Source organism: Balaenoptera ricei, chromosome 16, assembly GCF_028023285.1.
Source record: "Balaenoptera ricei isolate mBalRic1 chromosome 16, mBalRic1.hap2, whole genome shotgun sequence".
NCBI lineage: Eukaryota > Metazoa > Chordata > Mammalia > Artiodactyla > Balaenopteridae > Balaenoptera > Balaenoptera ricei.
In genome coordinates, this window is record NC_082654.1 from 6,695,909 (window position 1) to 6,711,481 (window position 15,573).

The 15,573-nt window shown below is 42.5% G+C and overlaps 2 protein-coding genes across 26 annotated transcripts in view; one reads left to right on the forward strand and one right to left on the reverse strand.

The window, feature by feature from the left end:
* The window catches only part of EDRF1 (erythroid differentiation regulatory factor 1), a 36,975-nt gene extending 32,600 nt beyond the window's left edge, over positions 1-4,375 (reverse strand). For 4 of the 5 annotated variants that reach the window (XM_059900114.1, XM_059900115.1, XM_059900113.1 and 1 more), the window contains exons 1-4: positions 4,141-4,375; positions 2,948-3,156; positions 890-956; positions 105-230 (exon numbers count right to left, since the gene is read on the reverse strand). In XM_059900114.1, the coding sequence (XP_059756097.1) occupies positions 105-230; positions 890-956; positions 2,948-3,156; positions 4,141-4,248 (510 nt within the window). In that variant the 5' untranslated portion in view covers positions 4,249-4,375. Of the gene's footprint in view, positions 1-104; positions 231-889; positions 957-1,930; positions 1,999-2,947; positions 3,157-4,140 lie in introns of those variants that run through there. The other variant, XM_059900116.1, reaches the window with a different exon arrangement.
* A 187-nt stretch (positions 4,376-4,562) lies between these two features.
* The window catches only part of TEX36 (testis expressed 36), a 49,811-nt gene continuing 38,800 nt past the window's right edge, over positions 4,563-15,573 (forward strand). For 3 of the 21 annotated variants that reach the window (XM_059899568.1, XM_059899569.1, XM_059899571.1), the window contains exons 1-5: positions 4,563-4,774; positions 6,145-6,295; positions 6,841-7,008; positions 8,938-9,006; positions 11,673-11,872. The gene's annotated coding sequence lies outside the window, so the exon portion shown is untranslated. The other 18 variants (XR_009497908.1, XM_059899570.1, XR_009497909.1 and 15 more) reach the window with 17 other exon arrangements.

Genomic DNA, 15,573 nt, shown 5'->3' on the forward strand with positions numbered 1-15,573 from the left:
ACTCAACCACGTTTCCACTTTGGCCTTTCTTTGAAACAAAATCACATTTCTAGTTCTCTTAAGTTGTTAAAATAGTGCTTTTCTTGTTATTTTTCAAGTATTACCTGAGATGATCTCATAAAGAGTTCTTGAATATCTAACTCGTCTAATAAGAGAGTCCTTCCTATGCGGTGCACTGCCATGCTCACGTGCGATTTGCTGTAGGGAATCTTCAGGAGCTTTTTTATGTTCTTGAAAAAAATCAAGAGGAAAAAACAATTTAGAAAGACCTTTGTAGTGTGATCTGGAATCTTTCAAATTTCAACTTCACTCAACTTTAAAGCATAATAAACCTTATTTCCTTAAGGTCATACAAACTGTATTTTACACAAAGAGCTACCTATAAACACATAGAAGACAGAGCTTTAGAACCAGAATCACCTACACTTTACTAGTCACCCTGTGTTAATGTAAATGACAGTCAAAGATTTATTTGTACACGATGGAATTTCATAAAGTATGTACAGGTCACACTGTTGCACTGACCCAGGCTTTTAGCATCTCAGATAAAATTGGCCAACTAAGGATCAATAGATTTTACCAGAAGTATCACATCTAATTCCCAACTAGTAACATTACATAACCCAGCATTATAATTGCTATCATCAAAACTGCTATCATTAAAACACAACCATCAATACTAATATTAATTACCACTGCCACTATTTGGGGGGTTGTTCCCTCCTCTTTGAGGAAAGATGCAGTGAACAGTGTCACTTTAATAAAAAAGGTATTCAATAATCAGATAGTTGTAGCTTATTTCATCACTAATTTTCCAAGACTGCAGACAAAGCAGGCTATAAATCCCCAGCACAAACATCCCAACTACATTTGCAATAAGGACACTTACTTCAGAGTCAGAGACAACATCCACATCGTTTCCCACTGAATCAATAAAGTCGTATGCCATCCCAAAGCTGAAGGAGAAAACAAAGGCCACAAAAATCACGTTCGTGGTGGTGCAGGTATTGTTTATAATAGAATACTATATTTCATCGCTTCTTGGATACACATTTTTCACATTCTAACACCTCCGAAATCAGTATGCCTATCACCATTACAGTTGGCTAGTTTTTCCTTCTTAATGGTACATAAAATAATGGGGTCACTTAACAGACATAGAAAACAGACTTGTGGTTCCCATGGGGGTGGGGGGTGGGGGAGGAATAGATTGGGAGTTTGGGGTTAGCAGATGCAAACTATTATATATAGAATGGATAAACAACAAGGTCCTACTGTAGAGCACAGGAACTATATTCAATATCCTGTGATAAACCACAATGAAAAAGAATATGTACATATGTGTGTGTATGTGTGTGTGTGTATATATATATATATAAAACTGAATCACTCTCCTGTACACCAGAAACTAACACAACATTGTAAATCAACTATAGTTCAAGAAAAAATAAATTAAAAAAAATTAAAATAATGGGGTGACTTAAAAATCAATGGCATCTTGGATTTTATAAAAGATAGTAATAACAGAATAGTAATAGAAGCAATTAATAGTAAATATTTAGAATAAAAACAATTAACAATTATTTTTATTTTTGTAGTCACGAAGTCTAAAAATTATCCAATAGAAAACAGTCAGTTCGAGTTAGTATTCTTTTTAGGTGGGGAGATGAGAAAAATAGCAACAGAAACATTTATCAGAATTTTAGTCTCTAGGATTATGTTCCCAGTGATAAACACTACTACCCTTTTAAAAAATATATGAGAAAAAAATGCACATGAAACCAATTCAACCAGAAAGAGAAAAAACAGCTAACCGAGCACCCAACTTGTGCCAGGTACCACATGAGGCACATCTATAATCTGCAAGCCTGAAAGGCAGCTGATGTCACCATTTTTCAGTTAGTAGGTGGCAGAGAGTCAAGATACTTACTTAGGACTGCCTCACTTCAAAGCATGCTGATGATTTACCATGTGGTCTAGGCAAGTTACTTAACCTTTCCAAGCTTCAGTTTTCCGCAGGAAAGTTAGTTAACAGTACCAAACTCAAAGGGTTGTTGTGAGAATGAAATGAGATAAACATATAAAGTACTCAGCACAGTGTCTGTACACAATTATCATTTAAATCACTTTATAACATTTAATTCTCTTGCCCTATAATTTATTAAGCCATTCTTCTAAAAGAAGATATGCAGACTATTTCCAATTTTTTTTTGCTAGTATAAATAATGCTACAAACAAGCAACATTTTACAAATATAACTTTTACCTTCTGAGTCATTAGGATAATTTCCAAACTACTGGCACATAAGGTACTAATGTATTTATGGCTCTTGCTATATGTTATGCAGAAATATTTTAGGTTCAATCGCTGAGAGGAAAAAAGAGAACCCCATACATTAAACGGTCTACAAGAATATCGACATCAGTACATTTTTCTCTGTAAGACCCAGGTCACTCTCTCAACTTTAAATACTACCAGCAAGTGTCAAAGTCAAGGGTGTACATCACTGGACATGCTGTGTTTTTACATCACTGCTTTTTCAGCCCAGACAATCCACCATCATTTAATGAAAAATTTCACAGGACAGGTTAGGCAGTGTTAAGGGTTTTCCTCATCATGTGCCACCCTGATTCTCTGCATTCACATATTCAAAAGGTATGTAAATTGGCTAAAATTAAAACAGCTGATGGAATTTTAGTGGTCAAAACTCATCTTTGTTAATAACATGATGCAGACTTGAAAGAAGCATATGCGATTGATAGCTTCATATTTTAACAGAGTCCTATTATCAGGGGGAAAAAGGACATTGAAAGTCAAATATAATCTTTTACCAAAGCGAAATCTTGGCACGTTGATGAGCATTACAAATTAAACTGAACAGCAAGTATTAAGAGTTTTAAGGTGGAGGGTTGAGGGTCAGGTAAAAATGCCATCATTTAATATTTACCTTGAAAATGGCTTGCTTTTCCTACTGTTGCCAAGAATGGTAGTTCCTGCTGGTCCTAGCTTGGCACTCTCTCGTAACCAGTTGGCAGGTGGGAGTTTCAAGTCTGTTTTCTCTTGGAGGCGTGCAAATGCTGTCCGAGGAGGGGCAGAAGAGTATTTCACCACAGCGCGGCTCTTCACTTCATTGCCTCCAAGAAATAAAGCTGATCCCTGATTAAAATATTAAATGAAATTTTAACGTACACTACTAGGAATAAAAAAACCCCACCTTAATAATAATAATAAAAACCCCACCACATCAGGCTTACAAGAACATATACTACATGTTACTAACAGCAGTTAATAAATGTGAGCGTAAATGTGTACCATTTACTTAGCTCTTTTTCACATAATTTCAAAGAAAAAAAGGTGAGTCAAGGAGTGTGATGGGTACGGTTATTAGCTAGGAAACAGGCCAACCGAACTATCTTTTAAAACATTCATAAGAAAGTGTAGAAGCAGAAACCAAGGAGTCAAGAGTAGCACGTTAACTAAGTGCAAAATTTAATAAAACCTCTGTTCAATATTAAAGATGTATTTCAATTTCAATAACACACGTCATTTAGAAAGTTTGTGGTGAGATATCTGGGCCTTTTTTGTTTTTAAGTAAGCGTTTAGAAACTGATTAGTCAGTTTACGACACATACTCTGAATGGCTAACTTCATTGCAAGTCCCTGGGGGGTGCGCACAGATTTCACTTGCACACCCCCAAGAAAGCTCAGGGTCCAAGTTAACTCTTCCAACCTTCCTTCACGCAGCCCCGCTTCGGCCTGGCAAACACTTTGCGCCCTTCTAACATTAATTAGCTCAGTGCCATCTCGGTGAGCTCGCTCTCTTCTCCCTTCAGCTCTGCAAGGCAGTGCCGACTTGGGAACCACATATTTACACGTACGCTCCTTGAGAGCGGAGGTCGTGTCTAACTCACCTGTCGGTTATCATCGACTGGGAAGCCAGGACTGCTTTTGATACGAATGACCTGCAAGTACATGCCTGAGTACTCACCGACAGGCACACGGACTTCCACTCCGTTTGGGGGGCCGTCGGGTAGGCGTGGAGAAGGCGCCAGAAGCCGCCGGGAACCGTGACATCCCTCACGGGCCAAGCGGGCCCGCAGCCCACGGAGCCCTGCAGGTCCCGCCCCACCGCGGACTCACCTGTGCTGAAGGTTCCTCGGACTCTCCTTGGGACAAGAGGCTGAGCCCTCCCCGAGCAGCGGTCCCGGCCGGCGGAGCCTCGGTCCCGGCCTCCTTAGAGTCCCCCATCACCTCGGCCCAGGTGAGGCGAGGCGAGGCCAGGCGAGGCTCGACCCGAGAAGCCGTCGCAAATTGCCGGGCCCAGAGGTGTCGCTGCCCAGCAGAGCAGGCGCCAGATACGCCCCGCACTTCCGGCCTCTGACAGGAAGAACTGGCGCGGACGCGTTCAAATCTCGCGACGTTTGCTCCAGAGGCCCGGCCCCGCCTCCCCCGGTAGAGACCAGCTTCGCGGCGGGGGCGGGAACTGTCGTGCGCCGATGAAAGAGGGAAACTACCTCTCGCGTTATCTGACTCCCAGGCTCCACCCCTTGCACGCCGGTCTTTGTTGGCCAACAGTCCTCGGGACTTGGGCTTTGGGCGGAGTCAAAGCCTTAGAGGTCCTCTCTGCGTGGGCGGGGAAGAGAGGCTGTAGGTGTAACCAGCGGCTCCCGGCACGTAAAGTAGTGAAGTGTCAGCACTCTTCCCGCCCCAGCTTTCAGTGCCCCCTCGGTTTGCAGTCGGGCTCACAGGCCCAGGAAGGGAAAGACATGCCCAGGTGAGGGGCCGTCCAGACTCAAGCCAGCCGGGCCTCGGCGTCCTGTCCGCTCATCGCAGTGCGTGCATGGGCCTCGCGGTCCCGAGTGTAGGAGCGGCGGGTCTCCGCGGGGAGAGGAGGCCCTCCGCCTTTCCTGAAGGGATGGATTTCAGAGGAGACGGCACCCCCAGAGGTGCAGAGTTTGCTGCTTAGTGACGCCTGGAGCATCTACGGAGAGCCCCGTATTTGTCGGGCCCCAGGGAACTAGCAGAGGGCATTCCGGTGGTCCAGGGACTTCTCGAGCGTTAAAGGGCTCAGGAAACACCTGGGGATCTAGTTGACATGCAGATTTTGATTCAGTTCGTCTGAGAGGGGCCTGAGATTCTGCATCTCTACCAGACCCCCAGGAGATGATGCCAGTGCTTTGAGTAGCAAAGAGGTAGAGAAATAGCCAAGGCCGCTTTAAAGCTTCGAAGGTGCTAGGCTCTCTTATCCTCTGAGCCGAAACCCAGTATCGTATCGTTCCACGCAGCCACAGCCTTCATAAAACTGTTTTGTTATGCAGTAAAATATTGAAAGTTTCTTGAAAAATTCGTTTTGCCTTTGCAATTATTTGGCTGTCTCAATTTGTAATTTACATCAGGTGCTGATAATACACTAATTATCTGCAGATTTAGAAGTCCTTGTAACTTAGCAAACTCAATTTACAAATTGTTTTCAATTGTAACAAAACATTTTTATGATTTATATTTAACAGTGAATTTAATACCATAGTATATTTTGTAGCACTTAAATCAACATGTATTGGTTTTGATATGTATAATTTTCTGTTTATATTTTGCAGTCAATTCTTTTTTCGTTTTTTGCAAGTAACACGTTATTTTACATTATAGTAAAAAGTTGAACACAACTTAAAGGTCTAAGGACATTAGGAGGATGGTTAAGTCTACTTTTGGTACATAATACCATTAACTTGTGCAACTATTATCAATAAATTGTTTTTCAAGAATATTCAAGAACATTTAAATTGCACATTGTATGGTACTATAAGTGTACCTGTACTGTAAGATCGTGCGTGATGTTGTGATAAAAAAAAAAATTTAAAGCAAACCTATGATAAGATCTTAATTTCACAGACATGTTTATTTCTGTGTCAATGTCCATAAAAACATATCTCTACGGGGTAAAATGAAATGATTTAAAATTCTTTAAAGCTTCATTTTCCTATTTTTCTTTCTGATTATGCATTATTTTATAGTAAAATGTCATTTTATTAAGCTTTTATACATATATAATTAAGCTTCTAATGATCTTTGAATTCTGTTGTTTTATTGTATAATTCTGTGTTTGCAAGAAGGGATTTCCTGACGTAGCAGTGATTCTTTCTTCAGGACTCATATATACTGCAGGCCGCTTGAGAAGTAAGTGCCTGAACCCTTGTTGATAAATGCTTAGGGAGAAAATGTGCTGGAAACAGCCTGTGAAAAGGCAGCGAGAAGAATGAAACACAGAGAGCCAGGAACGCAGCACAGAAAAAGAGAGGTCAGTGGCCAAGGGGACCATGAGAGCAGGCGTTGGGCTGGGGGAACCAGGGACGCCCAGGAACTGTTTGTGGAAGGAAACCTGAGGAGGGACCAGATATCCTGGGGCCTCTCACAGGGCAGGACTAGAGAGATTTAGAAAGTGAAGGAGGATGGTCCCTGATGGCAGGAGAAACTGAGCACATCTGAATTACACAAAGTTGACACATTCTTCTAGCTCTAAGTGCTTATTAATTATTTTCTTTTCCCTCTTCAAAAACGTTTATGTGCTCTGGGTTTAAGTTAATATCATTGTTTTTAATGTCTGTGATTGAAATATAATGTGGGAAAACATGGGTCATTACTTCCAGAACTTCACATTTTAAGACACTTATTTATGTTCATTTTTATATTTTCCCAGTGTCTGCCTTCCCCTCCTTCCCTGCCCCCCAGCTCCCAGCCCCCGTCAAGGTGTACTTCATCATCTGTGGCCTGCTCTGCCCTGCAGGGGCAGTTATGCTGGATCTTGTAACCAATCAGTGCTCTCACGTGTTTACCTCTCCCCAGTGCCTGATGCCATCACCGCTAAAGAGATGTTTGCTGAATGAATGAACTGCTTATAGTTTGCTGCTTCAACAAGTTGTCCCATAACCTGTGTCTGCTGGTGCTTTTCCTTTGCCTAGAATACCTTTCCCTTCCTCATCTGGCTCATTCCTAAAGACTCATCCGTCACAGGTATCATCCCTAAAAAGTCTCTCCTGACACCTCCTTCTCCTTACCCCATAGAGAGTCCCTTTCTTTGTTCCCAAAACTTGTATGTAGCTTTTTCCTGCACTTGCCCCCTTATAGAAAAATTACTTACTTGTATCTACCTCCCTTGCTGACTGTGAGCTCCTCAAGGGCTAATGTTCTGTCTGATCATCTGTTTTACCGACGCCAGAGCAGCATCAGCCCACAGAACTGTTTTAGCCCTTAGGCTAATGCAGGTAAAATGACTGGTGCCAACAGGCTTTTAAAATGCTTATCAAAATGTTCGAGACATAAAAACAATGTTGTTGGCCCCAAGATATACATATTTTTAATCTTGCAAAACGAAAGCTAAAATGTTTAATGAAGTAGCTACAAAATTTGCAGTGTCAATGTCATTAATTATTAAAGTTAGTATTCACACAGTTTGTTCCATTCTAAAACAATTTGTATGTTAGATTTTCTCTGCTTATATAAATCCTCCCAGCACCCAAGATGATTTCAGAGAAATGCCAATCAAAAATTCATTTAGTTACTCGTAGCACACAGTACTTTCCAAAGCAAAATTCGAAATCTTTTCTAAAACTTTTACAGTTGCATGTAAGGCAGATATGCTTAGGGCCCTTGGAATTCCTGAACAGCCCCGCCTGCAGAGAGGGAAACTTCAGGGAGCGCTTAGACTGAGGCTTGGGCCCTTTGGTCTGTTTGCCACCGTCCCCTCCATGACCTAGTGTCTTATACCTACTCAGCCTCGCTTGTGTACTTTGCCTGCTGGTCACTGAAAGTCCCTGGTTTTCTGATTCCTGGTCCTGGACTTTGAGCTGGAAGAGAGATTTGAGATTATCTGAGCCAATCCTGTCCCTCTTTAGATGAGAGCAGTGCAGTCCAGAAAGGAGGATAGATTTGACCTGTTTAATATCGTGCAAAGGTAGTTTAAATAGCAAAGGCAGGACTGGTACCCAGGTCCCGGAGTACTAGTTAGTACACTTAGTCTTTAAAACAGTCAAATTGCAAACACTGGCCAGTGGAACTTTAATTTGCTTCTGAATCACCTGAGGAACTTGTTAAGCGAGCAAATTCTCTAACCACCTCCAGATGCTAAGTCAGTATTGCTAGGCCAATGCTGGGGAATCTGCGTTTTTAGTGAGTTACTAGTGTCTGACCGCCTTGGCCTGCAGACCACAACTTAGAACAGTGATCTCCAAGGATTATCCCCTGGGGTGCAGGAAGAACTGTGGCTTCTGTTTTGTTTTGTGTTTTAATCTGGAAAGTAAAGGCAAAATTAAGCCTTACTAATGCTTAACATACAGGTTGACACAGGTGCCCTTCCTTGGGCCATGGTCAGCTGGTGTATCAGTCCAGTATGATTGGGTTATGCAGCCAAAACAAATGATTCCCAGATGTCAGTGACTTAAATTAGGGATGCCAAGTAAAATAAATAAATTTAAGATAAACAGAAAAAATTTGGGGTAAGAATTTCCAAATATTTAGTAGCAGTATGTCACATGTGACATTTGGGACAGACTTTCACTGGTCCAGGTAATTTTTACTCCAGAACCCAGGTTGATGAAGCAACCTGCATCTGGAACTAGTAGGGGTGGTGGGGCAACAAAGAGATTGGTGAACCGTAAACTAGCTCCTAAAGCTCCTGCTCAGAAGTGACAAACACACTGCCTCTCACTTTTTTTGGCCAAAATGATACACATGGCCAAGCTTAGCATCCAGGTGGTGGTGAAGACTAATGGTCCCCTAAGGAAGGACATTGGGTGTCTGTGGACCATTATGCAGTCTACCACGGCATATGGTGGCTTGGGTGGGCCACCGAATGCCATCCACAGGGTAAAATATGATGACAAAACAGGACCTTTAGGGACTTCACTGGCAGTCCAGTGATTAAGACTTTGCCTTCCAATGCAGGGGGTGCAAGTTCGATACCTGGTTGGGGAGCTAAGATCCCATGTGCCTCACAGCCAAAAAAACCAAAAGGTAAGACAGAAGCAATATTGTAACAAATTCAATAAAGACTTAAAAAAAAAAAAAAAAGACCTTTAGAAGAATCTTTTCAGAGTTTTGTAATAAGATGAGGGGTGACCTTGAAAATCTCATGTACCACACAGATCACAGATCATCTTGTGACAAAGCACTTGAAAGAATTGTCAAGCTTAAAAAATGAGTTACTATATTTTGTTTTACAGAAAGTATTCCACATTTCCTCATCTTTTCTGTGATGACAAGTAGCTGTCATTAGGATGGTGTAGGAGAGAGTTTCACAAAAATAAACAGACTTAATCTGTTCCTTCATGATAACGGTGATGTTTTTAACAATGAGTGAGAAACTCATTGGTTTTCAAAAGAATTGAATCCTTCTCTTCTCAGGAGGAGCATTTTTGAAAATAGAGGTTTGCAGATCTTTCCAGTGTTACATGATTTTGTTGCTAAAAATGACATGTATCGCTTATATAAAAAAAAAAAAAGACAAATATCCACACAAAACTTAGAAACTGAAATTTCTCACCTCTTTTTAATTTATTTATTTATTTTTGGCTGCGTTGGGTCTTCGTTGCTGCGTGTGGGCTTTCTCTAGTTGCAGTGAGTGGGGGCTACTCTTCATTGGGGTGTGCAGGCTGCTCATTCTGCTGGCTTCTCTTGTTGTGGAGCACGGGCTTCAGTAGTTGTGACACGTGGGCTCTATGGCGCAGGCTCAGTAGTTGTGGCGCATGGGTTTAGTTGCTCCGCGGCATGTGGGGGTCTTCCCAGGCAAGGGCTCGAACCCGTGTCCCCTGCATTGGCAGGCGGATTCTTAACCACTGCGCCACCAGGAGATCTCCCAGATGGAGAGTTTTTGGATCCACGTCGTAATTGTTTTCTTTGATACTGCTAGTTGGCCTACTCAGAACGCCCAGACTGATCTCTTTGTCAGCCTCCAACTGATTTGTTTACCCGCAAAATGTGCGTGTAAGATTCACCATTCCCAGCTGCCAGCAGGGTTTTTCCTCTCCTCTATTTTATACATCCTGTTTTTAATTGTGTTCCATGACAACAGTCAATTGACCTTTCTTCCTCATGTACAAGTAAATGAATTGCATGTAAAACAACTAGCTAAGCATCTCTGAATTATTCCTTGACACCATTTAATTGGTTTGTAAAAGGAAGATTGGTGGACTTCAGAGGAGATGGAAATTTAGCCACATCTCATTTAAAACCTTTGCATGATTTGTGGAAACAATTGAAATGAGCAGTTTGACTTGGTAAGCGGTGTGATTCTTCCTAGTTAGTTTACTTATCTTTTGAGATATTTTAAGCAATGACAGCCATTAAAACCAAGTTTTAAAATAAACGGAACTTAGAAGCACACTTCAAATTGTTATATCGCAGAATTTTCAGCCAAGAGTCACAAAAATAAACCTATTTGACCACTTTACTCTCTTTAAAAAAATGCTAGTGAGAGCAGAACTAGTTTGCAATCAACAAATAAAATTAAAATATTTAAAATATTGTTTTAGACTTTAAACATTTTCTACTTTTGTGTTTTTATGCTAATGTATTACTGCTAGTATATTATTTACAAATAAATTAAGATACATATATTGGGGCTACATGTTCAGAATTTTTTTCAGCTAATAATAGTATATGATAAGAGTTTATAGACCACTGCTTTTTAGAACCAAAAACCACATGCTGGCTACTCTTTAGGTCAAGAACAGTTAGTAAATTAATAATCTATATTTTCCTTTACACTTTAATTTGACCAGAGTAGAAAAATTTTAGAGTATAAGATAATGCAAACCTTGATGTGCAATTTACCAGTGTAATAGCAAGGAACACTCAGTTACAATTACAGGATACCTTACATAGTTATTCTTGATAATTATTTAATTGTTGTTCTGTAGACTAATAACATTTAAGCAAAATACTTGAAACTATTTGGAAATCATTTCGACTGCATTTGAACTCAATGCAGATACTTTTCTAGATACACGATGAACTCAAATTCTTTTGCAAGCTATTAGCCTTGACTTTCAGAATCGAACACAGGTGATCGTAGGGGCAGGTTGTCTCTGCTGGGTGTTACTTTCCCAGCAGAAACGTCCTTAGTGTCTTTGTGAGTTTTATCCTCCGAAGCTGATTATTACTCTAAACGAATCTTAGCAACAGTTCCAAACTCACTAACGACTGCTCTCCAGGCACCTCACTGGTGGCTGGAGCACTAGTGGTGATTCATGCTGGGCACGCACCTTAGGCTGAGGGTGAGAAGGAAAGAATTCTCAAATGAACCTTCAAATCAATCCCTCAGGCAGGCCTCTGCCTTTCCAGTTAAGGGCTTGGCCTTTGCAGACCCTAATGAATCATTTAGCCATTAAGCATTTCCAAGGAAGCTTCCAGTGGAGAGAACAAAAGGAAGGCATCACTTAGTGCAAAAGTGTCCGGTGTCAGAACTGGACCTTTTCACTAAACATTTCTATATTTGTCTTCCTGTGGACATTGAAGAGATCTATTTTACCTTGTCAGTGTAATGCAGTCACAAGGCTGCACCCAGGAATGGAATCCACTGCAGGAGCATGTTGGACAGAATGGTAACTACTGGATGGACCACGAGTGTTATCCACATATGACAATTTTTTACATATTTATTTACATTTTGTTCTCTCCAGGAAATGAAGCCAGAATCCACAGATGTCATTATCCATCTGCACGCTTTTGTTTACTACCCAGAAGGCAAGAATATTGCATTTTAAAAGTGTTCGGACTTTTGTTCTTTCTTATCACAAATGACTTGAGAAGATCTGACCATTCACAGTTACCCTGAGTGGAAGTGCCAAAGACTTGCTTCTTGGAGCGCTTTGAGATTCAGGTACAAAAGGCATTTTATAAGCACAGAGTGAAAAAGCATCATTTATATTCATTTGCTGCTGTGGCATTTCTCTCTGGAATCTTCCTCGTGTCTGTCAACATTGTGCAAAAGGACTGGCCTCATCTACATTACAAATATCTCTCCTTTAATGGTCTGGAAGTAGGAAAGGGACTGCATAAGAGTGAGCTCTCATGTTGGAGGGTCTCCTGCTTCTTTATCCCTAAATCTGGTTGGACATGATGGCTGTGGATGTCATGAATTGTTTTGGAAAGACCTGAGTATGAAATCAATACAGTGCTTTGTGCATCTTGGCTGCAGTGAATGTGTATTATCTGACTTCAGTGACTCATGGGAGAATCACAGCCATAGGGAAGAGCTTCTGAGGGGTCATTTAGAATGGAGCCATTCTGGGTGGAGGGTGGTCAGTTCTCTACTAGCTTCCGGAGTGGAGAAATTTCCACCATGATGGCTCCTTTGACCCGTGGCAGATCCTTTCTTGCAGGGGCTCTGCTTGGTATGATTTAAGAAGCATCAAGGACTTTCTGACCCAGAAGATCTCAGTGTGTGACATCACACACATGGATGAGGGTTTGCCAACTGTATTAGTTAAAGTAGAGCCTGGCTTGGAGGGGCTCCCATGCCCCTCTGGGAATGTTCTAGAACATGGGGCATTACCCAAGAGACAGAACCTGGGATGGTGTTACTCAGGTCAAAGGTCTCAGCGTGGGGGGCCATATAAATGAGTGGTGGGGTGGTGTGTATAGATGCAGGAGGAGAGATGCTTGGAGAGCAGGAGTGCTGCTACCAGGAGAGATGGTTCCCAAAGGGAGAGACCCATGTGCCAAGCCCTTTTTCCTCTGCCCAGGGTCCCTTCTGAATCTGCAAATCAGCTTCTGCTTCTCCTCCTTTGCTGCCTTCTTCAAATCTTTTCATCACAAAAATTTCAAATATATACCTAAGCAGAGAGAACAGTAAAATGAACCCCCATGTACCCATCACCATTATCCACCTTGAAAAATGACCAACACCATCCAATCTCCTTCCACACACCCTCCCCTTCCTCCGATGATTATTGAAATTAGCTCATACTTTTTTTTTTTAAATAAATTTATTTGTTTATTTTTGGCTGCGTTGGGTCGTCGTTGCTGTGCGCGGGCTTCCTCTAGTTGCGGTGAGCCGGACCTACTCTTCGTTGTGGTGTGCAGGCTTCTCATTGCGGTGGCTTCTCTTGTTGCAGAGCATGGGCTCTAGGTGCACAGGCTTCAGTAGTTGTGGCTCATGGTCTCTAGAGCCCAGGCTCAGTAGTCATGGTACACAGGCCTAGTTGCTCCGTGGCATGTGGGATCTTCCCGGACCAGGGCTCGAACCCATGTCCCCTGCATTGGCAGGCAGATTCTTAACCACTGCACCACCAGGGAAGCCTTCCTTAATTATTTTTAATTTAATGCTCCCTGTTGCATTTTTCTGGCCATTTTCTTCTGTCAATCACTGTCTTAAGTCAGTCTCCTGGATTGGCTATGAAAAGACACCTTTCTCAAGGGAGCCCTAGGCAGACACATTTCTCAAGGGAGAAATGTTGAGACTGGCCAAACGACGTAGGCTTAATTCAGTTCCACCCGACAGACAGGCGTCTAGTCCTAGGCACAGTGCTGGGTTAAGGATGTCGGCAGAACAGGGTTCCTAACCTCAAAGGCACATGATCTAGTTCTGGGAAGAGGACAAGGGCTGTAGCAAGTAGTCAGCAATAGAAGGCGGATGTAACCACTGAGGAAGGGAAAAGACCAGGTGTGGGGGACATTCCAGGTTGAGATAGACACACTGGGCTGGGAGGGGTGAGGGTTCAGGGAGGTCAACAAGGGCCGTGGAGCCTGAGGTGTTGAGGAGGGACTTGGAGGGTTGAGTGTGGGGTGGGACAGTGAAGGAAAAACACTTGCCAAAACGTGGAGGTGGGAATAGCTGAGGGAGCTGTGGTAGTCCCCCAGTTGGCTGGAACACAAGGTGCAAGGGGCTTGGTGGGAGGAATGGGGAAAGGAGGGGTGGCGGGGGGAGGAGGGCAATTGGTTCTTCTTAGGTTAAGAACTAGATAATACTTATTTCTAAGTAAGGAAAACCAAAACTGGATTTTTAGGGCATGGCTATGAAAAACATACTGCAGACCACACTTAGGAAACCGGAAGAAATCAAGGTGGGCTTAATGGAAGTTAGGCAGCAGGGGTGGTATAAGAAAACTCAGGTAGCTGCCTGAAATAAAGTGGACCCAGCTTCTACTAGCCAGGCGATGCATTTTTTAAACCTATAAATGAGGCTTATTGTGATTCCCCACTACATAAAATGTAAGTATAACTCTAGTCTTTTGCTGCTGAGTTCTGAGAAAATATGGGTTTTTTTGTCTCTGCCAGTGAAATAAATACATGGACAGAAAATTCCTAGCATTGCTTCCATGTAAGAGAGAGCAAAGAAGATGGTGAGCTTTGGCAAAACGTTCATGTTTTGTAAATGAAACAGAACAGTAACTTGATTTTTCAAAAGAATAAGGTTTTCATTACAAATGTGGGCCCGTTTATGTTGGAAAATTCAAACGTAGCAAAACGCAAAAAGGCAAGAAAATGCATCATCCCACTATCCAAAGAACATAATTTTTAATGTTTTTGTGTCATATGACGATTTTGGAACATGTTTTTGATACTGAATGACTTCAGTAATTCACCCCGCCCCCCTCACCACCCCATTCATTGTGCTTATCGAGTTTTGGCATTAATATTTCTATCTCTGTTGACTTTAAGAGTCAATCCTCCTTTGAGCTCAGATTGCAGATGGGGTACAGGGGATCATCTCGATATTGAATGAGAGAGAAAGTTTATTCTCAGATATGCATGAAACCAGCCCTGTGCTTGTTTTTTGAGTTTTGTTTTGTTTTTCGTTTGTTTTGTTTGCTTTTTTTTTGCAGGGCCTGGGGAAGACTGTAAATGGAGTCTGCTGAGCATATGGCTAAATATCTAAGTTATATATTAAGCCAACAAATTATTAAATAAAATATGTCCTCTCCTCCTTGCTTGGCTAGTACACCTTCATCACAGCCACCCCTTGGAGACTATTAAAATGTTCTATCCTCTGACCCTTCTAACAGGTGCCCGCTGGCCACCCCTTGGGCATAGGGGTACAAACACCAGGTCCTCTGGGGGTCAGGCCTGGGAAGCACACTGTGTGGGCCCCGAAGCAGGCTTGGAGCCATTAGGGCAGGCTCTCAGGAGCTCCAGGTAGGCCTGTCTCCCTGTGTGTTGCAGGGGAGTTAGGGCAGGGGTGGCCAGAGGAAAGCCAGAGCAGGCGCCCCTCTGACTCTGATTTGAGTGAATTATTCCATGTTTCTATGTACAGGTGGTGTGCTGGGTGCTGGGAACACAAAGGTGAGTGAAAACAGTTTAGTGGGGGCATATGCAGAAGCTGTCAAGTAAGTTCCCTCTCCCAAATGTGAACTTGCAACTATGACTTGACCCAGTCAGTAAAGTCAGGGAGGAGGTAACTAGGCAAAAAGGGCAGAGAAGAGAATTCCAGGCAGAGGGAAAAGCATAGGTGAAGTCCTGGTATCAGCGGAGAGAGGCACAGCCATTGTGAGGCAGGGGAACACGGTGGTAAGGCTGGGACGGGAGCCGCAGGAGCTTGAGATGGGAGGCGGGGCTGGAGAGGCAGGTGCGCACTGACCA